The sequence below is a fragment of the Mauremys reevesii genome, linkage group 4, assembly GCF_016161935.1.
Source record: "Mauremys reevesii isolate NIE-2019 linkage group 4, ASM1616193v1, whole genome shotgun sequence".
Taxonomy (NCBI): Eukaryota; Metazoa; Chordata; order Testudines; family Geoemydidae; genus Mauremys; species Mauremys reevesii.
Window position 1 is genome coordinate 72,587,125 of NC_052626.1, and position 24,371 is coordinate 72,611,495.

The following is a 24,371-nucleotide window of genomic DNA, read 5'->3' on the forward strand; positions in this document are numbered from 1 at the left end:
CATAAAACATTCACCAGAGTGATTCCGAAATCTACAATTTCCTCATGAAATGGAACATGTTGTACCACTTAAATTATATGGCAGCATGAAACAATTTCCTAGCACAAATCACTGCCACACAGAAATGTGAGAGAAATGGGTCTCACAGGGTACATCTACGCTGCCATTTAACATGTAATTGCAGTGTGGGTAGGTATACCCACGCTAGCTTTAATCTAGCTATCACAGGTTACAAAATGAAGATGCAGTACCACCAGCTAGCTGCCTGACTGCAAGTCTGCCAGGGACCTAGGTGTGTATGTGGGTTGGTAGTCCACACTGGGGTACGTGTCTTTACTGCTGCCATTAATGCACCAGCTAGTTTAAAGCTAGCATAGGTATGTCTGCCTGTGTTACTGTTACACCCTAAATTGCAGTGAAGACGTACCCCAAGAAAAGAGCCCAGGTAGTAGCATCTATAGAAATGGAACAGGCATCCCGAGAAGCATCCACCTGTCAGGAACATTCCAGCCCTGCCTTCTATTTCCCAACAAGTTCCCCAAATCCTAAACCCTAAATGTAGCCTGGCAATGACTTAGTCATGGGTAACTACTTTAATGACCCCATTAGTGCTATGTGCAAGTGGAGGCAATGCCGCCTCCTTGCTGGGGAACTTGCTCCTCCTTCCTCCTGAGAGAAAAGTGTCCCAAATGACTGTTGCTGATAGATTTGAAGCTGCAAACAAGGAGCCCCTAATAGCCATTTCCAGTAACATTTAAACAAGCACCAGCCACATCCTCATCACCGCCACTAACCCGGCAGAAACTGAGGAACAAAAACATCACAGTCAATCCCCAAAGTCCCCCTTCCTGGGCAAGCAAAGTACATGCTTCTCTTCAGTCACTGATATTTGTTACCCCCCAATAAATGTGTCTAAACCATTCAAACTAATTGTCTTCTAAGATGGTGGATACACACAAGCTAAATAATTACACATCAATAATAAATACAATTTAATCATTAATCATGACTGCCACCATCATGCTCTCTTTTGTCCCCCTAACAACTCATTGCTGGCAAATAGTCATCTCTTTATCTCAATTTATTACATAGTGAAGCCTGATTAAAAGATTCCCAAGTAAGTCCACAATTCTGATGGGATTGCTCACTCTGTAGTTCCTTGATAGCACGGAAGAGACTCGGTCTCAGTGGGGACAAATGCAACTGAAAGCACAAGTATTTTTCTGTTCTCTCATGGCAAGTTCTCTAGGGCAGGGGCCGGCAACCTCTGGCACGCAGCTCACCAAGGTAAGCACCCTGGCAGGCCGGGTCAGCTTGTTTACCTGCCGCATCGGCAGGCTCAGCGGACCACAGCTCCCGCTGGTTCACCATCCCAGGCCAATGGGGGCGGCGGGAAGCGGCGCGGGCGAGGGATGTGCTGGCTGCGGCTTCCCACCACCCCCATTGGCCTGGGACGGCAAACCGCGGCCAGTGGGAGCCCCGGTCCGCTGAACCTGCCAAAGCAGCAGGTAAACAAACTGGCCTGGCCCGGCCCGCCAGGGTGCTTACCCTGGCGAGCCGAATGCCAGAGGTTTCCAATCACTGCTCTAGGGCAATGGCTGGCAGTGACCATGGGAGTGGTAAGAAGCAGCTCTTGAATCAGGTTTCTTGTTCAGTGCTGTGTATCTTGGACTGATGGAAAGAGGCGGGTGGTGGGGGTGTAGTGAGTTCTTGGGAGATCAGAGACTACAGCTGTGTGTTCTGTCCATAACATGGGTTCAGAAACTTTGGGGCTGGAACCAGAGGAAACTGAACAGTCTAGTCCTCTGTATTAATTCTGTTTAGGATGAGAATGGCTGGCCACACTTTCTATAGGAAAACATTTATGGCGTGCGGGGGAGGGGTGTTTTGTACACAGAACATGCTGGGGCATGGTATTTCTGACCCTGCAATGTAAGACTTGTGGTGTCCTGGTCTGAGGGATTCTGCATTAAATGCCAGTGTCCCATGAGGCAGTCGTGGTTTGTTTTAGAAATTGCAGTGCCCTTTCCTAACTGAGTCTGTCCCCCACTCTGCAGGCCTGTCTGAGCAGTGGCATTTCAGTGAGGATGTGCTCAGAGATTCTGGGAATCTGGATTTTCTCTCCTATGGAGAACAATTACCAGCTTGAATGTGTCTTTTCACAGAGGTGAAGCACAAACCGTTCTGACAAGGGGGGAAACATTTGAAAGGGATCTTAACCTCTTCAAGCATCCCTCAGGGAAACCCATCCTACCATCAAAGCGAGACATGTGCCGCAGGCGTTTCTTTATCAAATTATCTGACCTGACATTAAAAATAAGCCCTTCTCTGTCTTCAAAGTAAGATGTCAAGGATCCATTAAGGCCAACATCAGAGATGGAGGCTTTGGGCTGGACAGCTGTTCACTGTTACCTGTGTTTCTTGCAAACCAGTTGATCTTTTAAATCTTCTGAAGCTTATGGCAGCTAGATTCCCTTTTCTGTGTGACATTTGCAATGTCTGCCATGTAAAGATCTCTAGGCACTTAACTCTGAAGTCCTTTCAAGATGGTAGAATGTTCATAGTCTGTAGTTGGGGTTTACTCTTCTCTCCACTGACCCCTTGGCTAGTGAATCAAACCCCGGTTTTGAAAAGAGATTTTGTAATAGGAATGAGTGTGGTTTAGGGAGTTGCAACTCTCCTTACCACAGCACCTCAGGTTTGGGACAAAAAACAGGTCGCTTAAAAGATCCACCCTTCAGAGCCCACTCAGCTCTGCCAGTGTTTCTTCATTAACATTGCACAAAGCCTAAAGTCTTTCTCTGCTTAGCATATATGGAACTAGATTTTCCACTTCCTACATTTGTGAATGGGCATGGGAATTGTTACTGAAATGGTAAGAACTCTGGCAGGAGATGCATTGTGCCTGCTGCTGTACACTTGCTGGTATGCTGGAAAACATTACCCTAGATGGCTCTTTGTCAAGAATGACAGCTGTCTGCACTTGTATCTTTCTGCGTTGGGCTAATGTTGTATATAGTCAACTATGCTGGCCTGGAACAGAGGAGGCTCACTGGGATTTTGGTTAGCTCCTGGGGTGCATCTGATCATTTACTGTGACCAGAGGTGATCCCAGGAACTAGGCTGTCCTGTAAAATATCTGGCTTCCTGCACAAGCCAGATTGTGATCTCAGTGTACTCGCCTCACCTGGCTTCTGTGACCATGTTAATGTCTAAACTGAATTTAATTAAACTGTTTCAGAGTTGTCTGTGTGAGAGGTATGCCTCTCCTTGGGAACTTCCGGATCACTGTGTGCAGCAGAATGGGCCGATCCATTTTCAGTGAAAGCTTCTTTGTCTGGACTTGTTAGAGAGACGCCACTGTCCTTCTCAGCTTTGGTGAATGTGTCCAGTGTTGCAGACCACCTGGCTGTTGGTCTCCGCTGTGTCTAGAACTAACACAAGGCTAGTGAGGTGTAGAACCCAGTGTCAGTAGTGTGCTGAGCCCCAGTTGTAAATGCAGAGACTGGTGGGAAGCTCCAAAGGAGAGTTTCATTGTCCACAAGCAACACAGAGACTTATGAGATTTTACACAGGGGCCAAGGGCCAAATTTTCACAGGTGTTTAGGCACCTAAAGATGCAAATAAATGCCTAGTGGGATTGACAAAGTGTCTAAGCACTTTTTCAATGGGAGTCAGGCACCTAACCTACGTAGGGATTTTGTAAATCCCACTAGATACTTATCTGCATCTTTAGGCATATAAGTACCTTTGTAAATGTGGCCCTAAGTTTCTAGCATCTTATAGGCCAGCTGTGGTTCTGAATAAGGGATTTACTCTTATGCCAAGCTCTGGAAGAACTTGAACTATTGCTTCCGTTAGATATTCTTATTGGCTTCATTGATGTACAGCAAGGGAGATGGCTGCTCCCCATCTCTGACACATAAGCAGCAAGACCTGTATAAAGATGGTGAGAATATTACCAACTCATCCAGTGAGAGTCTGGAAATAGAGCAAGTACCCTGCTCTTCAATGAATTCAATTATAGAGTGCTCTAAAGACAAGCTCTGTGCTGTTTTTTCCTGGGACCCCCTCTGCACTCAGATATTGGGCTTGCATGGCTTGATTCACAAATGAGCAGTTGATTCCTCCACGTGTCTGAGATTAATCGGATCCTCTGAGTGGATAAGGCTGACGGGTGGTTAATTGTCACATGGAGGTGGCATGTAAGGAAAGTTTTTAACCATATCTTTGTTAAAAGGCTGCTGTTTCTTTTATAACTCTCTTTCTTGTCATGTGCTGAGTGGGGGCGGGTAGAGACTGGGGGAGGGGGGGATGCTGAAAGCCTTTATCTTCATTTCTGCCATCACCTAGTGTTTATTACCCAGTGATTGGCAGCTTTCCTGCGTCTGTCTATCAAACCCACGTTCACTGCATTTCAATTGCCCTTCACTTCAGATTTCAGTATTGTGAAATCTACATCTTTGTAGAAAAAGGTCGTTTTGCTCATGGTGATGACAAGCCCAAGACTCTTGGGTACCTGCTCCAGTCACTTGTGATTCCACCAAACAAAGGAAGCTCCAGAAATCAGAACCATCTGTCAAGTGACTGGTGATAACTGTTTCCTGGAAGAGTTGATCTGCTACTGTCCAGACTTCAGACTTGTAAACAGGGAATTTTCATCAAGTGGGTGTGTTTCTTGTTGGGGGTCCCCTAGGGATCAGTTCTTGGGCCTATGCTGTTTAACATTTTTATCAGTGACCTAGAAGAAGACATAAAATCACCACTGATAGTTTTCAGATAACACAAAAATTGGGGAAGGACAAGTCACTGAAACAGAGCGATCTGGATTGCTTGGTAAGCTGGATGCAAGCAAACTGTGTTTTAATACAACTAAATGGAATAATATACATCTAGGAACAAAGAATGTAGGCCATGCTTACAGGATGGGGAACTCTACCCTGGGATGCAGTTACTCTGAAAAAGATTTTTGGGCTTATGGTGGATCAGCTAAACATGAGCTCCTAGTGAGATGCTGTAGCTAGAAGGGCTAATGTAATCCTTGACTGCATAAATGGGAGTTATGAGTAGGAGTTCACCTTGAATCATCCCTTGAAATTTGTGTTAACAATTTATGCTAAACAGTTCCATCGTGTATTTAGCAGTGACACTATGAGTTAGTTTCCTGGACCTGAAGAAGAGTTCTGTGTAAGATCAATAGCTTTTCTCTCTCACCAACAGAAGTTGGTCCGATAAAATATATTGCCTCACCCACCTTGTCTCTCTAAGAGAAGAGAGGTTATTGTACCTCTGATTTGGCTCTGGTGTGATCACTGCTGGAACACTGTGTCCAGTTCTGGTGTCCACAATTCAAGAAGAATGTTGATTAATTTTAGAAGGTTCAGAGAAGAGCCATGAGAATGATTAAAGGATTAGAAAACCTGCCTTATAGGATAGACTCCAGGAGCTCAATCTATTTATCTTACCAAAGAGGAGGGTAAGGTGACTTGATTACTATATAAGTACCTACATGGGGAACAAATATTTGATAATGAGTTCTTTAATGTAGCAGAGAAAGTTATAACATGAGCCAATGGCTGGACATTGACGGTAGACCAATTCAGACTGGAAATAAGGTGTAACTTTTTAACAGTGAGGGTAATCAATCACTGGAACAATCTACCAAGGATCATGGTGGATTCTCCATAACTGGCAATTTTTAAATCAAGACTTGCTGTTTTCTTAAAGCTATGCTTTAGAAATTATTTGGGGAAAATTCTCTGGCCTGTGTTATGTGGGATGTTAGATGAGATGATCACAATAGCCCCTTCTGGCCTTGGAATCTATGGAAGAAGCCGAAGGGTTCTTAGGGTACGTCTACACAGGGGGGGAAAAATACCTGCATCATGGCTGCAGCTGGCTCAGGTCAGCTGACTTGGGCTGTGGGGCTAAAAATTACTGTGTAGATGGTTGGTCTGGAGCCTGAGCTCTGAGACCCTCCGCCCTGGCAGGCTCTCAGAGCTCGGGCTCCAGCCTGAGCCCAAACCCAGACATTTACATGGCAGTTTTTCAGCATGGAGCCCACGCTCTGCAAGCCTGAGTCAGGTGACCTTTCCAGCCCCAGATGTTTTAGCCCTGTGTGGATGTACCTTCATTGTCTCCAGGCTGCACCAGGGTTTAAGAGACAGCAGCACCCTCCTGGGTTAGTACCTGGTTTGGCAAAGCCAGCAGTGAGAGTAAGTCCCAGATGCTTTTCGTTGTGCGGAAACCCTGCTGAGTAATGGGAGAGGGGATTTTAGCTTTCTTCCTAAATTGTTCACCTTTCTGACTCCTCTTCCATTGGAGAGACCAATTGAAATAGTTGGAGCAGTGCTGTGTGGGCCCTGGGTAATGAGGGGCACACATGGAAGTGTATTCCCCCCCCCCTTTTTAATGAGAGTCCAAGTTTTACTTTCTATTAATTGTCTTTATTGTAGGATGGTGCATGTATGTGTGAAATTTCTGGCTGGATTTGAGAGACAACTGAATGACATTGATTACATGTAACTAGATGTAATTTAATAATTACACTTCTCAATTTTTTAATTATAATTACTGTAAATGCAGGTAATTGCTTAATGAAAGCATGTAAATTGCAGAGTAGACATTAATGTGGGGTGAAGCTCTTTGGATCCTTTGAGAAGTGAGCAGAACCTTTTGCCCATGGACATCCATACACAGCAGACCCTTTCTAGATTTGGTGCCTTTGCCCACTCCTCTCTGCCTATGGATGACATTTTCTAGTTTAGGCTAGCTGTGGCCGTAACACCCATCTATTGAATTAGCTTCTTCCAGGCTCTGTGTGTGTTTGTGTAGGGGGCTGCCATGTGGGTGAAGGGGCAGAGGGCTGCTTTCACCCTTTCTTGGAACAACAGAGGAGGATCTGCTTTTTACCCCTTGAGAGAGGGTCTGGCACCCTGAGGACAAAAAAGTAAAAGGGTAATGGACACCATTATCTTTTGGAAAGGGCCCTGGGCAGAACCAGAAGGTCTTGAGGAAAATTTCAGGAAATATTTGCTAATGGCTTGCTGTCGATCAGTGTTTGTAGCAATAGATACAGCTGTGTCATAAAGCCAACAAACAGATATGCCATTTTTACTGAGGGGGAAATAGCATCTGTACAGTATGCCAGGCCTAGCAAGGTGTACAAGGTTAAGAACACTGGAAGGTTCTTTTTATCCTGGGGTTGAGAGTGCAGCTGATAGGCAGGGCTTTATGGACAGAATTGCGCTCCCACTTTCATACACTCATTCACTCATAGGGGAGCACTGATCAGCGTTCATGTTGTGCTCCCTGTCAGTGCCTGGGCCAGTGAAGCTGCTAATCAAACCGATTTGAATTGGACCGATTTCGGTGGTGAATCCTGGTCATCCCGAGGCATGTTGTGCATACACTAAGAAGACTCATTCATACAAAGTGGTGCATGGATTTGGGAAGGCAGACTGCTGTTTGTGGCATTACTAGGGGGCTTGTTAGGTGTCTCTTTGGGAGTCAAAGGGCATGTAAAGATCCTCCTCAGAAGCCAGGAAAGGCTTGTGTCTTACTCCAGCTAGGCTGATACAGGAGTAGGTGTCCTGTGTGGTATGTCTGCTTCCTTTACTAGCTACAGTATCTCTGTAGAAGAGAAACCCTTTTGTGACCGAGTCTTATAGGGCAATTGCTGTAACCTAATCATGATCGTTTCCGTTACTTCTCCCACCCTGCTGGTTCCATCACTGTGCCTTTTGTACAGCGACTTCAGTTTCCTTTTCTTCTCTACTTGCTCAGGGGCCGCACCAGAGGAAGCTGCAGTTGCCTGCTCAAGGCAGTCTTGAAAGCAGCAGACCTAGGAGTATGGAGTTTAAACTTGCCGATCTGTCTCCCTTTCCCTTCCCCAGATATGAGCTGGCTGATGGGTATTAACTCTTGGGTGCAGGATAGTTTTATTAGCATACTGAATGTCATTTACCGTCAGCATTTTCAGAGGTGCCCTGTGCATGTGGGGGGGATATAGAGGGAAAGCACTGGGCATTTATACAGTGATAGAAAATGTTCTCAATTCTGCTTTCCAAGCAGTCTGTGAGTGTTTCTGAAAGAGGCAGATAGAGAGGCCAAGGGGAGCACAATGGAGGGCCGTCAGTCGCTGGAGGCCTGTCATAGCTGAATACACAATATAAAGCTCTGACTGCTCAGAAATCTCTTCCTGGGCATATTTTCAGAGCTTTCACTGGAACCACAAACCAGGGCCTAGGACAGCTTATCTATATAAAGGGGACCAGCAGCTTTTTTTTCAGTGTCTTCCTCTTTGTTCGTCAGGATTGTTCTTGAATTTGCTCTTTGCCCTTGTTCTTGCCTCTCTTTTATTTGTAGACAGAGCATAAGCCTTGCTCAGTGTGTTTTCAGACCATCTTTATTTTGCTGCCCTGAGCTTTCTGCTAGGATTTGATAAGGTAGGAGTGAAGGGAGAATGAAAGAATCTAATAAGAAGCTTGGCCTGATCACCTTGCATGCCATTGTGCCAACTGGTGCCTAGCAGCGTTCTGCCAGGGCTGTTGGTCTGTCTGGCACAAATCAAAACCTGAATTGTCCAAGAAATTCCATCTCGTCTAATATGGCTGTAGCAGCAACCTGTGCAGACTTTCTGGGAGAATTTGGCTACTAACAGTCTAATTTTTTCACTGTTCGTGCCAAGAATGCTCCAGCTAAACAAATTCCCTTAAAGTCTGGGGTCTGCACTCTCCCTCATTTGGCTTGTCTTCCTTTCCATGACCAAATTCTTTTACCTTGGGCTTTTGTTTGTGTGCACGCCTGTGTGTCCACAGCACTAGGCCAGCTTGCATTTGAAGGTAGTGGCATTGTATATGCAGGAATATGAAATCTCTGATTACTCCCAACTCCTCAGATACATTGTTGCTGTGTGGATACTGTCTCTCTTCTCCTCCACCTCCCCAGGAGTTGAGTGCAATCCCACTGAGCTACTCCATTTTGATCTGCCAGGGTGATTCCTTTGTTCCCAAACCAGTGTGCTTAGAATTTTATTTTCTGGCCACATCTCTTGTAGATACGAGTTTCCAGGGCATTCTTTTAACCTACAGCTCTGGTCCATTGTCTGAGCTTTGTGGTAGGGCTTGCTGGAGTTGGGAATGGCACCTAGCTCCAGCAAGGGGGAATTTGAGTTTCTGGCTGCCTGTGTGGCAGTAGGTACGACCAGCCAGAACAGAACAGCTACAGAGGGAAGAGAACTAAGCAGACAGCTATGTTGAGCCTCTTTTCCCCCTTGCCAGCCAGAGATCAGAGTGGATTAAGAAATAGGAGGTGGTTTTCCAAGTTTCTCTTAGGGCTGAGGCTGTTCCATATCCAATAAAACGTGACTTTACCAAAGAACCACCTCTGTCAGGTTACAACAACACTGCACACACAGTTGTCATTTTAAAGGGCCAGGAAGGGTACATGTGTGACTCAACAGCATAAGTCAGTCAGAAATAGATGTGGCAGGATTACATTTTTGTTGGTAATGTCAATGAATGTCCATGTCACATAAATGATGAAAAAACATTTCCATTGATGATGATCTAAGTTTACAGATAGACAAAGTAAGAAAAATGCTGCTTGAAAACTTATTAGTTTGACCTAAGGACATTTACTTTGTATATGTAGACATGTCATGTTAATCTTCCTCCCCCCAATTTCATTCAACTGTGAAAATTAAAACCAATAAAAATCTAAAAAAAAAAAGCTTATGAATAAACATTGATATCATGCATGAAAATTATATTAAAAAATTGAATTCTGCCCAGCCTAGTCATCAAGTTCACCTGCATTTTAGCATAATGAGCACTGTGCTATTTATATAGCACCATAACTTTATATTGTGCTTAAGAGAGAGATTCTCTGCCCAGAAAAGCTTACACCTACCTGAGACAAACATGGCACATGAAATTAATAGGAAAGGCAAAGGGAATGCAAGGTCATGGATTAATACAAAGAGATCATATGTGTTTGCCATTCTGCGACTGCGTGGAACATATCTTTCTGTCCTGTCCTCTGATCTTTCCTTTGCGGGAGTGACCCCCCCAAGGATCAGCTCAAATATTGGCTCTTTGATTTCTCATAAATATATGTCCCATTAATAGGGATAGATATTACCGTCAAAGAGTCCCTCCAGGGGTGGGAGGTAAGAATGGAAATGGGGAATACGCCCCACAAAGGCGGCTATTCATACAGGAACAAATTAATTCTGATGAGAGCTGTTTTAAAGCCATAGCTTTTTGTTTCTTAACGTACATTTTCCTGCTTTCCAAATTGCATAGAAATTTGGAAGTCAATGACATGCACCTTGTGATGGTGTCAATAAATTAAGATAAATCTAAAATGAATAAATGAGAGTAGGTAGGAATAAATGAAACCACTTTTGTGTTTGGGTAAATATTTGCTGTTAACCATCTTCCTTCCTCAGACTGCGATGCAAGGATGTTGTGGCTTTTTCTCCATTTCCTCTGCTCAGAGATTTGTGACCTGTTGCCATTTCTGTAAATATTGCTTTGTTACTTTTGTTTAGGAAACCAGAGGCCTTTGTGCATTGGGCACTGAAAACGTTTGTTGATTCATCTCCTATACTGTGATTTTCAGATCATCTGTTAGGGAAAGCAAAGATGACTTGCATCCGAAGAAGTGGGTATTCACCCACGAAAGCTCATGCTGCAAAACATCTGTTAGTCTATAAGGTGCCACAGGATTCTTTGCTGCTTTTACAGCTCCAGACTAACACGGCTACCCCTCTGATACTAGTTACTGATTGTTTCCTCCTTCCCTCCAGGGGCTGTGATTGGAGATGGACAGTCAGCTGTGGCCAGCAACATTGCCAATACCACCTACCGGCTCCAGTGGTGGGACTTCACCAAGTTTGACCTGCCTGAAATCAGCAATGGTAAGCTGGGAAGGGAACTAATGCCTCCTTGCAAGTCCTCTCACCCATTGAGCCCCATGAACACCAGAAATTCTCGGAATTCCCAAAGGTCCAGTCCAGCGCACTGGATTTCCTGATGTGATTGTCACTCCAACTGGAGCAATTAAATAATTAACAGGCTTGTTGGAATCATGTAGGGTGCTCTTACCGCTCTGTTTTGCCGACATACACCTTGTTGACTGCATCTAGGGTTCTTTGCGTGGATCAGTTTCTGTGGGTATCTCCTCAAATCAGCGAACATTCTCATGAGTGCAGGAGAGCTGCATGGAGTGGAAGGGCTGACTGGGTGGTATGCTGGCAGCACCCAGCTGGGTTAGAGTTTGGAGTAAGTACTTGGCCTCTTGCGTACCAAACTAACACATGATTGGAACTGTAACTGTAGCTTCCAATGACCCTTGGGATTTATGGTGTTTGGGATCTCAGAGAGAGCCACATCCAGCTGTCTGGCTGGAGGTGGAAGATGAAAACATTATCACTGGACTTTTCTCTTTTTCCCTCCCTCCCCCCGCCAAGCCACCCTCCTTACCCATGAAACAACTGAGTTGTAGATCAGTGTTTCTCAACCTTTTTGATACCAGAGACCAGTTGCTGCCTTCCTAAACTGTGTCAGGGAGATCTTAGGAGCCGGGGCCAGCGCCAGCACCAGTCCACGGACTGGTCGTTGGAAAAACACTGTTGTAGTGTATTTCTGTGCAGCAGAATGCAGCCTTCAGTGACTCGATGTTGCTTGGAGGGGCATGGATTCTGTTTTAAGGAGCCCTCTTCTTTCACAGGTAAATATGTGGAGCCTATCCCAGGAATAAAAGCAGCTACCGTGTATATATAGGGATAAGAGTGCTGGTGGTCCCGTGCTTAGAGGGAGAGTTGCCCTGCTTCCTTTTCTCTGTCTCTCTTGCCCCTCCCAAATCCATAGGATGGTGTTTCAAGGATCACACCCTTGCTGGAAATGAGAGGCCCATTTCCAGAAGTTGCTTCTTAATTTTGCATGGAAAAAGGTAATTAAATGGAATCTTGTTTGTCTAAGGGGCATTTTATCTCTTGGGGAGTAGCAGGTAGCATCTTCTCAGGCGTTGTGAGCACTATACCAGATGTCAATGATTGGATTAATTTGTAGTACTAATCAGGTTTTTTAACCTGAGGAGCAGACCTGTGCCCAAGGGTAGGTCTCTGCCTTGTTGATGACAAGAAGTATTCCCTCTCTAGTCAGAGACCCTGGCTCAAGGATAAAGCTGCAATCAGAGAGCAGGAAACGTTGCTGCTGGTTTAAAATCCTCTGGGCTTCTCCACATGCTTTTAATGGATTTGAAAAGTGTTTCAGCTGCTAATAGCTCTTCTGGGCTCATCTGGTTGCCCTGGAGCAGGCTGCTGTTAAATTTTTGTGCAGGGTGTTTGTTTATAATTTATGGAGTCCCATAGAAAGGCAGAACCATCTGCTCCTCGAGGCATCAATATTTCAAACTCCTCCCTCTCTCCTGCTAGGACACTTCCATTCAGAGATCATTTATAACTAGCAGATTATTGGACTTGAATATTTCTGTCTTCTGTTGCCATCAGGCCCATCCTCTGTCTGTCTGCAGCCTCGGTCCCTGCTGCAAGCCTGTGTTGTGCCCATCTGACTCCCCGCTCTGTGCCTGGCCAGAGCCTGGCTCCAGGCCTGCTTGCCTTCATTTATTTTAATTTTAAAATGTTTAGGTATTTTGTTCTCTATTTCCTTCCAACTCCTCACTTGCTGCACCCAACTCTGGCACTTTACAAAATGGTTTGCAACATCTTACAGAAATGGTTTGCAACATGTGGTTCGTGGACCCCTGCTCTTGTTGGTTCAGTGGCCAGAATTACTCCAGAGCTGCACTTGAAACCTGAGACCTTATACTGAGGCACAGAGGAAAGAGAACACCACTGGGAACCAGTAACTCCTGAGCTATGATTGTCTGTTACTAAACCCTGATGTGTAGGGCCCTACCAAATTCATGGTCCATTTTGGTCAATTTAATGGTTCTAGGATTTTTAAAATAGTAAATTTCATGATTTCATCCATTTAAATCTGAAATTTCACGGTGTTGTAATTGTAGGGATCCTGAACCAAAAAGGTGTGTGTGTGTGTGGGGGGGGGGGGTGTCACAAGGTTATTGTAGCAGGAGGGGGGTTGTGGTACTGTTACTCTTCTGTGGTGCTGCTGCTGCTAGCTGGGCAGCTGGAGAGCGGCAGCTGCTGGCCGGGCCCAGCTCTGAAGACAGAGCCGCTGCCAGCAGCAGCACAGAAGTATGGATGGCATGGTATGATATTGCCACTTTTACTTCTGCACTGCTGCCTGCAGAGCTGGGACCTCAATCAACAGCCGCCACTCTCTGGCCACCCAGCTCTGAAGGCAGCAGCACAGAAGTAAGGGTGGCATGGTATGGTATTCCCACACTTACTTCTGGGCTGCTGCTGGCGGGGTGCTACCTTCAAAGCTGGGCACCTGGCCAACAGCCACTGCTCTCTAACCACCCAGCTCTGAAAGCAGCGCAGAAGGGTGGCAGTACCGTGACACCCCCCCCCCCCAAATAACCTTGTGACACCCCTCCCCCCGCAACTCCCTTTTGTGTCAGGATCCCAAATTTGAGAAACTCTGATCTCCCCTGTGCAAAGAAATGTAAAGTCATGTTAATGGGGACTACAGGGGCAGAAATCAAAATGGAAGAAGAGAAAGAGAAGGTGGACAATTTTACATATCTTGGAAGTACCATCAGCCAAGGTGGTACTAGTTCCGAGGAAATAAGAAGAATCTGGAAGGCAAACGCTGCATTTGGAAGACTCAAAAACATCTCCCTCAAGACAAAACTGAACGTGTACAAAGCAGTTGTTATCGCCATCACAAGGTATAGCAGTGAGACGTGGCAACTTACCAAGAAAGATACGCAAAATCTGGATGCATTTCATTACAAATGTCTGAGAAGGATATTGGGAATAACATATGGAGATACGAAGATTAATTAAGAAGTCAGAAAAATTACTGGACAAGGATACTGTCCTCTCATAAATCTGCAAAAGAAGACATCAGTGGCTGGGACGTGCTGAGAATGGAAAAAGAACACTTACCAAATACCACCCTTGAGTGGAAGCCAGAAAACGCAAGAAGAAAGAGAGGAAGACCGCAGATAACATGGAAATGAACAGTTCTGAACGATATCAACACCTCAACGTGAAATGGGAAGGTTTGGAGAGAAGGGCAGTTGGCAGGCAAGGATGGTACATGTGGCTAGCCCAATTTGCAGAAAAGCATGGGATGGTCTAAAGTCTCCCCTGTGAAATCTGTATAGTATTGGGTAAAAGCACACAAAAAGACCAGATTTCATGGTGGGGAGACCAGATTTCATGGTCCATAATGCATTTTTCATGGCCTTGAATTTGGTAGGGCCCTATTGATGTGACCTTGAGCCATTCCTTTCCCCTCACTTTCACTTCTTTGCCAAGGTCCTGATTAATCACACGAGTTACACCAATTTAACCAAAATCAGCTTGCACGCCGTACCTCTGTGGGACATACTTTTATATCTCTTGAAGCCCTCTATACTGGGTTAGCTTGTGCCTGTAAGTTTCCTGACAGATGCTAAAGCAATATGAGGAGGGATTAAATTGAAGTAAGCATGTCCACACAGGGTTTTGGTCTTTTTAACTTTGCCTTTGTCTATATGCAAGCCTGCACCATATTCATTAGAGGTGTGTTTTTCAACTGGTGTTAGTGAAACTGATGAAAGTTTGTGTGCAGATGCTTGTATTTTGGTTTGAGTGGCTTGGTTCAGTTTAAATTAATTTTGGAGGTGTTTTTGCAGGATTAAGCTAAACCCAAAAGACAGTTTTAAACCATATAAGAGTATCTACATACAGACTTGCACTGGTTTCCCTAAGACTATGTCTACACTGGAGAACTGACAGCAGCACAGCTGGACTGATGCAGCTGTGCTGCTGTAAGATCTCCCATTTAGCCACTCTGTGCCAATGGGAGAGAGCTCTCGCATCGACATAATTAAACCATCCCCAGTGAGCAGCGGTAGTACATCAGTGGGAGAAGCTTCCCCCTACCCCCCGACACAAGGCTCTCCACACTGATGCTTATGTTGGTGTAACTTATGTCACTCTAAGGTGTGTTTTTTACACCCCGAGCGACATGAGTTTTGCTGACAGAAGTGGTAGTGTAGACATTACCTAAATCAGTTTAGTTGAACTGGTGTGCCTTGATGTAGACAGGCTTACCTCCTCTTCTGCTGTGTTTCTGTATTTCTAGTGCATCAGGCCTGCCTGTCATGGGATGGCCTGTAGCCTAATTACATTGAACTGTGATTTTGTTAGTAGTTGAATGGGACACCTTCAAGGAATATCCAGATGCTGCAGAGGTAGTGATAAGGCATTCTGTAGCCGTGCTCTTTCCTTTGTGTCAATACTGAACCCAGTGCCCTGTTGTGGTACTGGGGGTATTGTGCTATTGGAGATGCCATCTTTCACGTGAGATGTGAATCTGGAAGAGGATGTCATTAGCAAAATGCAGTTAAATAAAACGTTCTTCATCCAACTGTTTCCCAATGCATAGGCAGCTATCCTAACACTTAAGACAGGAATTCATGGGACGATGCCATGAAGCTTAATGCATCACAGAGAATGCCAGGGGAAAACAGGTTGTCTCTGGACAGGCTTATGCTAAGAAATTGAATCCTTGAGAATGTGACTCAGTGTGGCCCTGTTTTATAGCTTCACTCCTGATCAGTTCCCATCGCTACCTGAGAAGCCATGGCTTGAAGTGAAACTTGTCCATTTGCAAGAACATGTTGATGTGTCTAAGTAAATCCTGGAAAGCAAAAGTGGTTTGGGATTTAAGGCTGACACAATGATACATCCCAAATTTGGGATTGCCTGCAGGGTCCACTTCCCATCAAAAGGAAGATGATGTGGCCAACAGCCATCTCGAAGCAGCTCTTCCTGCCACAATTAAAGGAGGGGAAGATGAGTTTGAAATGAGGGTGTATCTTTCATTGAAGTGGACACTTTTGAGCTGGGGGTGGCAATGGTCTTGTTGATTAGTTACATTATTTGTGAATTTAGCTGTGTGGCAGGCGCACCCTGTCAGAGAATCAAGCCAGGCTCTGAGTTGATATGATTCAGAATTCATCTCAACAGCAGGTCTTACTGAAAGCTTAGGGTGAGTGTGGGAGATAATGTGAGAGAGAGACAGACACATTCTTTTGAGAAGCCTTGGACACTGCAGAGATGGGCACCCTATAGACAGCTAGAGTAAAGACTGTAAAATCCCATCTCGTTCCCTACTGATTTGTCTTTTTTTCCATTGCTAATAAGCTTTTATTTCTTCCCTCCCTCCCCCCACCTTTGTTTTTAAAGTGTCCCAAAATGAACTTTACTCTTTGTTTTCCTTGTGGCAGAGCCATGATTGTTAAGGTTAAGATTTTGTCATGGTTATTTTTAGTAAAAGTCACGGACAGGTCACGGATAATAAACAAAAATTAATGGAAGCCCGCAACCTGTCTATGACTTTTACTATAAATAACCAGGGGGAAGAGGGGCTGACTGGGGGAATTGACAGCCCAAGCCCCAGTCGCGGCCTCTGGAGTAGGGGAGGACAGCTTCAGACGTGTTTACTGGGGGGCGGGGAGGGGAGTGGGATGACAGCTCCGGTTGCTGGGGTGGTGGTGCAGCTCTGGCTGCAGCTGCTGACAGCTCTGAACGTGATGGTGGGGACAGCTCCATCCCTGGCTGCAGTCAGCTGTGCCCATGGGGGCGGGTGATGGTTAGCTCTGGCCCTGGACAGCTCTGGCTGTGGGGGAGAGGGAAGAGACCACTCTAGCCCCTGCTGCTGGCAGCTCCAGCCGCTGTGGTGGGGGCTGAAGCTGAAGAAGTCATGGAGGTCCGTTAACGTCACACAGTCAGTGACCTCCGTGACTAAAACATATCCTTAATGATAGTCACCATGTCAGCAGTGGACTGGGAAGTTGGTTTGGTGGCAGAAGCAGAGCCAACACTGCCCATTTGTTGTGTTTTCTTGTAGTGAGTGTTGCTTATTTTTTCTCAGCAACAAGGTAATGATGTACAGTAAATTGATTAGCAAATTTTGAATACTCCTCTCCAGATTATATAAATTAAAGTAGGTGAAACTTTAAGCATAAATCTCTTGCTCATCACCCTTTTAAATATAGTCTGTCGTCTTATGCTGCTGAGTGCTCAGTATTTTGATTTCTAACTACTTTGGGCAAACTGGTCTTGTTCCACCTCACTTAGTCACAAGCCAGAAATCTATTCTCCTATGTAACGTTGGCCATGTCTCAAGATGGGAGACGATCAGTACCCATTGATTTGTAAGCCCTCTCCCACACCAGCATGCGGCATGAGAAATTATAATAAATAAAGTCTTTGAGAAACAATATATAGCCCATGAAGCAGCCCATGAGGAAGATGAACACTGAGGGCAGCTGGGAATGTGCAGAGTATTCTGGCTACTGCTATTTCCTGAGATACCCATAGCAAACAGAACGCTTCTCTTGCTGGCATTCCAAGCCTTCCTTGGTTCTGAGCATAATTGTGCTGTAGGTGTAATGCACTCCAAGTTGGCACAACAGCTTAATTTGTTGTCTGATGTCTCTTTTGATCTGTTCTGTCAGCACAGTGGCTGCATTAACAATGTGAAAGAAAACAGGAGATGAAAGGGCAGCCTTGTCACGATGATTTTTACTGAAATAGCAAACTTTTTTCTAAAATCATCTGTACTGGCTGTTCCTATAGAGTAGGTCCCAAAGAGTAACTACCTAGAATCTTGTAAGGTGTATAGAGAGCTCCACCCACCATAACTTGGAAAGTCCTGAAATCCCTGTTCTTTGAGAGTAACTACTTGTACTAAAAACCTGCTGATGGTAGCTGAGATCCCCACTTCTTGAGTCAAGACTTTTTACTTCCTGGCAACCTCAGGTCATTGTGTATTTGCCTGTAGACTTACAAATTACAGGTCTCGCAATAAAATTTGTATATGTAAATCGGAAAAGAAAAAAAAAAAAACCTAGCATCTCTCAACCCTGAATGGCAGTGCTACCTCTGCCCTGACCATATGTAAACTGGGCAAGAGAAGTACCTTCACAAAGTCAGTGTGAATAAGATCTTAAAAGATTGAAATGCAGGATGCTCTCCATGTACAGTGCAGCTGGCATCTGTGATGTTCTCATATTCTAGGCGCACATCAAGTTGGGTAGATGGCTCACTTCTGGCAAGGAAGCTAACAATCTGTCTTGCTAAGAGGGCTTCACTATATGCAGCAAATTTAAAAAGGAACAATGCTCTGCAGATGTCTCATCAGATACTCCATATAATGTGTGCTGCTGCTTTGTGTCTACTCCCTTGCCCTGCTCTCCTCTTATGGACTGATACAACCACCAGGCTCATACTTTACTTTCTAATATCACCTCAAACTGGCACTGTCTCAGGCTAGTTTGTAAATTGCCATTTCTTTTCCTCCTGCAAACTTCTGAATTGTGCAAAGCATTCCAGATGGAATGATCTCTAGCCATTCTGTTCTGTACTGTATCCACTCATGCATCTTTAGACTGTAAGCTCCCCGGAATTGGTGTTTTGTCCTCTTTTGCACAACTGTATATATTTTGTAGTGCTCTGTACATTTATGGAGATTTTTTACAGAAGCAGACCTCTATAGTTAGTTATGGTTGTTTACCAGTTTCTGTTGGAACCCCTTGTTTTCAGTATCATATTCTGACACTTTCACTTTTATGGCGTGAAATTCCTAGATTCCAAGGGCAAAAGTGACTGCTGTGATCATCTATTCTAGGTTGACCTCCTATATAACACAGGCCATAGAACTTCCCCAAAATAATTCCTACAGCAGAGCTTAAAAAAAAATAAAAATCCAATCTTGATTTAAAAATTGTCAGTGTTGGAGAATCCACCGTTCCAATGATTAATTACTCTCACCATTAAAAATTAACACCGTATTTCCAGTCTGAATTTGTCTAGCTTCAGCTTCCAGCCACTGGATCGTGTTATGCCTTCCTCTGCTAGACTGAAGAGCCAAATATTTGTCCCCAGGTTTATACATATAGACTGTGATTGTCACCCCTGAACCTTCTCTTTGTTAAGCTAAACTCACCATACTTGGTGTCATCCAAGGTTGAGCAAAATGGTTCACCTGTTTTAAGTACAAGAAGAGTATTTTTTGTGGGAAGTGAAATTAATTTGTCTATTCTTAATTCTTGTAACTATTTTTGATCAGTTTTTTAGATGAAATAGCAGGAGTTGAAATTTGGAATTGGGCAGGGACCAGTCTTCAGAAAAAATACCTTAGGAACAGAGAAAATTGGGCTTGATTTGAGTTTGGGCCTTTCAAAATTACATAGCATGCATGCCCAGCAGATTTCTTTTTACTAAACTCATTGGTTGCCCAGCTGAGAGAGCATTTGGTGCACCTATGTGTAGTTGTAGCCAAATATATTGAGTCCTCCTGCAGACTATGTAAGGTCTGAAGAGGTTGTGGGAAGGCCACGTGCGCTTTGTAAGTTGAGGCGGCACCCATGGGTGCCTTCAGCTAAGGTGTGTGGAACAGCATGTTCCATTGCTTTTTATAAAAACAGTTCCACAACATGGAGTTTAAACACACTGATATTGCAAATGCTTTGTAATCCACTGAGTTTCAAAGTCCTGGAAAGTGAAGGTGGTTCTTAATTTTCTTTGTAAAAAGAGCCTATGCAATTCTGGCCCAGACCTTATTGAGAATATTGCACAGTTAAGCCCTCAGAAATCCCGAAGTGCTAATGTTTGAGCTGCATGGGTAAACTTCTCTCTGCCCCTTGAGTATGCATTACAATAATCTGTTGTTACTTTAGTGCCTAGAGCCATCAACCAAAATATACAAGACAGACAAATGGTTATGGTGGGAGGCTATACAGGCACAGTGGAGGGGAAGTGAGTAGCACAAATTTACACATCAAGTCAGGAGCAGACCCCTGGGCTCCTGACTCCCAGTGCAGTGTCTTGTCCACTAGACCATGCTGCCTCGTCTATCTTAAACTGTTTCTCAAATACAATAGCATACAATGCACTTTTTCTGTTTTATTTTTTGCTTTGGAGAAGTTGAATGATGGGTTGGAGATGAGGTGTTTGGGCTGGCCAGAGGAGAATACTCTGCCAGCGAAAACTGCCCTTTCCAGCTAGCCATATCTAGGATGGATTTGGCATGCTCACAGCAAAAGTGGACGTTCTTATCTGGCGTGAGGAGTGTTTACCCTTTATCTCCTGTTTACTGGAGCAAGTAAAGGGGAATATAGCTTTAGGCTGGGAACTCTGTTGAGTTCTGAGCTCTTTCAAGATGTCTGTGCGTTTGACTCCTGGTTTGCCATATGTATTCTAATTACCCTAAAATAACGATTCTTAGATTTTCAGCATACACTACAGATTAGCAGGCAGATTCTCATTGACATCTGTCTTCAGAATCCATTGTCTGGGTCCCCTACTCGTCTCCCATTCATAAACACAAAAATAACTGTGGCAACTACAGCAGTTGCTAACATGGGAAAAATATCAGGAGAGTGGTTAAAGACAATACATGCCTTTTCAGCAGCTGGAAACAAAGACTCTGTGAGCAGCCACCTCTCTGTGGACCTCAAGTGTTCAAAGGTCCACAGTTCTAAACTCCTGTTCTAAACTATGCCATCTTTAGCAAAGTGTGGTCTAAGGATGAAGAAGGTGGTTTGATAGCATGTAATCGTCCTTGGCGCTCTGCTTAAGCTGCAGATTCCTCAAAATGTCTGTTCTCCGTTTTGGAATAGATTGTATTGCAGTAGGGCTGTAAATACTGTGGGACCTTTTTAAGGAGACCAAAAATCTGTAACCCTTTTGCATGGAAGATCCCTATCTCTGGTGCTAGGCTTGAGCCTCAGTTCTTCCCAACTACAACTTTACTTCTTTAACCCCTGTTCCTTTCTTTCCTTTTCCTTTGCAGCTTCTGTGAATGTGCTTGTTCAGAACTGCAAGATTTACAATGATGCTAGCTGCGATATCTCTGCAGATGGACAGCTCCTGGCAGCCTTCATTCCCAGCAGTCAGCGGGGCTTTCCTGATGAAGGCATACTGGCTGTGTATTCTCTGGCACCTCACAACCTGGGCGAGATGCTATACACAAAAAGATTTGGTAAGAATGCATTGGGGAATGGAATGGGAAAGGTCTCAGGACTGTTACTTCAGGAGCATACTCTTGGCATTGAAATGGCCTGATCTGAAGATCACAATGAAGTAGCATGTCACTGCTCTAAGGAAGATCACATAATTGATGATCTGACCAGGCAATGATGTGGCACCGCTATGGTGTAGCTCCTGTTGGTGAAGTCCTGGCTGATGACGAGAGCACTGCTGTGAAGACATTGCACTACGTAGTGGAATCCTAGTTGCTAATGGGAGGGCACTGCTGTGAGAAATCTCCTTGCAGAGTTCTAACTGGCATTGGTAGGGCTCTCCTAGTTCAGAGGACACTGCAGCATGAGCTTATTACATAGTGGATTATAAGGCAGATGAGGGAGTAGACAATTAATAAGGACAAGGGCCAGTGGCTCTGCAATCCCTCAAGGGAAATGTCACCTGTTATGTTCTATCCCCAGGCCCCAATGCTATTTCCGTGAGTCTGTCTCCAATGGGCAGGTACGTGATGGTGGGACTGGCTTCCCGGCGCATCCTGCTGCACCCTTCCACAGAACACATGGTGGCTCAGGTCTTCAGGCTGCAGCAGCCACATGGTGGAGAAACATCCATGAGGGTGAGTATTTGTCTGCTCCTACTGCGCTTTGTTTCTGTGTTGGTGTCTTGTTTAGCTGGCTCTGTGGCTCAGTGCTGTGGTTGCTGGCCTATGAGGCTACAGGTCAAAAGTTCCCATCCCATTGAGTGATTAAAAATCTACTAGGTACTTGCATACCACAGTAATGGACCTAAATGGAACAGAATTGTGAAAGTTTACTATGGCTTGAAGCCTGACATCAACATGCAGCAGTTTTGTGTCTGTAGCATGCCCCATACTTGGAGCATCCCAAATATGAACATTACTACTACGGGGTCAGCATGTGTGGCAGCCATGGCATGCTTATAAATATCTTGCACCCAGCCTGGGGTGTTAGAATTGGTTTCACTAAGGAGTTGAAGGAGTCTCTCTGCTGGGGTATTGGGATTATTTGTCAACTCTGTTTGAAAAGTGCCTAACTTCTACCTGGAGAGCAGCCACCAGTGATTGGGAAAGGACGAGAGTTCAGTTTAGTATCCCGTCTGAAGGCTGACCATGATGCTTACCACATCAGTGCAATGCTTATATCAAATAAATGCACTCTTGCTGCACTCTGAGTGGATATTTGCTATCTAGCTTAACACAAGTGCTTGAGCTGGTGTGGATGAGCTGATGTTTTAGGGGTGAGTGAGGGTTTGTGCTTGTGCTCTGTGGAAGATATCAACCCTGTAAGTCTGATATTTGTAGAGTCTGTTTATCTCCTCCCAAAACAATGGGCAAACTTAACAAAATGTGCACAGTGAATCCCATCAACCACCACTGAAATGTAACCACTTCTGCTGTAAAACATGGCAGCTGTTCAGTAGCAGTGCTACACAACATTTAAGTTAGGCAGTGAGGATGAAAACCATGCCTAGTTGAAACTGCAGAAGGATGCAAAGGAGGCAGAATGATATAATAATCAGAATTTAAATCTGGACGGGATACTGGAGTTAATTCCTATATACTTGAGGAAAGCGTCATGGCATTTTCCATTACCGCAGGAGCACCACACTGCATCTTTACATCTCTGAAATATGCCTATGGTTAATGTATGTCTTTTTTTTTTTTTTTTTTAATCAACAATTACCAGGTAGGTGTCCCAAGTAGTGAGCTTTGGCTGCAAAGCAATGTGGATTAGTGTGTATGCCTGACTGGCCAAGGTTTTGAACCTTTTCATTTTGAATGGTGGTAGCTTTACACAGTGGAATAGCTTCCATAATGCTGTTCCGTGACCGATGCTACAAAGCCACAAATAGCATTTTCCTCTGAATGTTATCTCTGATTTTGGCAGTGCTTTCCCAGAGTGTGAGAGTTGCTCTGAGACATCCCTCTGTAAGAATGCAGGGGAGACACTCCGCCTCTCTATTGGGATAAATTGCTTGGCTCTGCTTCATAACTCTGTGGTCAGTCTCCAAATTGCAGAGAGAGGGACATCCCAGCATAGATCATCTAATGGTTAGCTGGGGTAGAGACCTGAGAATGGATGTGATCAGAAGCAGTGTGTAGTGTGATGACTGCACTTCTCACTGGTACTAAAATGTTTTCCATCTTCAGCTGTTTGAGGATCCCTCTGACCTACCCAAGTTTCACTGCCATAGATGGGTGTGTCACTTCGCAGGGTCCTCTTGTACCACATCATAAAAGTTAAAGGTGGAATAGTCCTCTTCACATCTCAACCATTCCTACAAAGAGCCAGGCCAGGATTGTTCCTTAAGCCTATTCGCTAGATAGGCTATAAAATACCAATAGATGGGGCTTCCCTCCCTTTCTGTGGGGACTGTTCCTCAGCCAACTAATTCTGACTATTAAGAAATATTGCCTAATAGTCAATCTGTTTTCCATTTCAATTCCATTCCTCCAATTTGTATCCCCTTGAACTAGTTTTAAACATGTCTTCTCCCTCCTTGGTGTTTACACCCTTCAAGTACTTGTAGACACTTATTTTCTCCTGCTCTTAGTCATTGTTTAGCAAAGCAATAAATTGTTATTCCCTTAATCTTTCCTTGTAACTTAATCCTCCAGCTCATACTTACTTTTCTTGCTCTTCTGAATTCTCTCCACATGTCAATGTCTTTCTAGTATTTGAGTGTACGTAATGTGCTAGGTATGGTCTCACAAGAACCATATAAAGGTAATATTTCCTCCTTTCTCTGGGATGTTAGGCTTAATAGATGCAATCCAAAATTGACATAATGTGTTTGTTTTGTTTTGTTTTCCCCACTCTACTGCATTGCAAAGTCCTATCCTATTTGCTGTTCACTCTCAGCATTACTGCTCCCCAGTTCTCTTCCTCCATCTGAATATCTCTGTTTTGGATTATTTTCCCCAGTTGGATTAGTTTATTTATCCAGGTTGAATTTCATGTTATTTCCTGCCTGTGTTTTTAACCCATAGGGCCTTTTTTGTGGGCTTTTTTCTGCACTAGTGTTTGCTACTGCTTTCATTTTAACAGAATCTGCTAATTTCACTAATAATCTGTTTTTTCCATTTCCCAGATCATTAATGAAGGTGTTAAACATAGCAGGACCTAACCCCATTCTCTGTGGCCCCACTAAATGCCTCTTTCCTGACCTTGCCTGTTAATCACAATCCTTTAGTCTTTCAGTCAGTTTTCAG

General features: G+C 44.4%; 1 protein-coding gene across 3 annotated transcripts in view; it reads left to right on the forward strand.

Annotated features, from left to right (window-relative positions):
* The window catches only part of AMBRA1 (autophagy and beclin 1 regulator 1), a 186,603-nt gene that overhangs the window by 112,192 nt on the left and 50,040 nt on the right, over positions 1-24,371 (forward strand). For all 3 annotated transcript variants that reach the window (XM_039536587.1, XM_039536588.1, XM_039536589.1), the window contains 3 exons: positions 10,814-10,924; positions 20,949-21,137; positions 21,601-21,755. In XM_039536587.1, the coding sequence (XP_039392521.1) occupies positions 10,814-10,924; positions 20,949-21,137; positions 21,601-21,755 (455 nt within the window). The remainder of the gene's footprint in view (positions 1-10,813; positions 10,925-20,948; positions 21,138-21,600; positions 21,756-24,371) is intronic.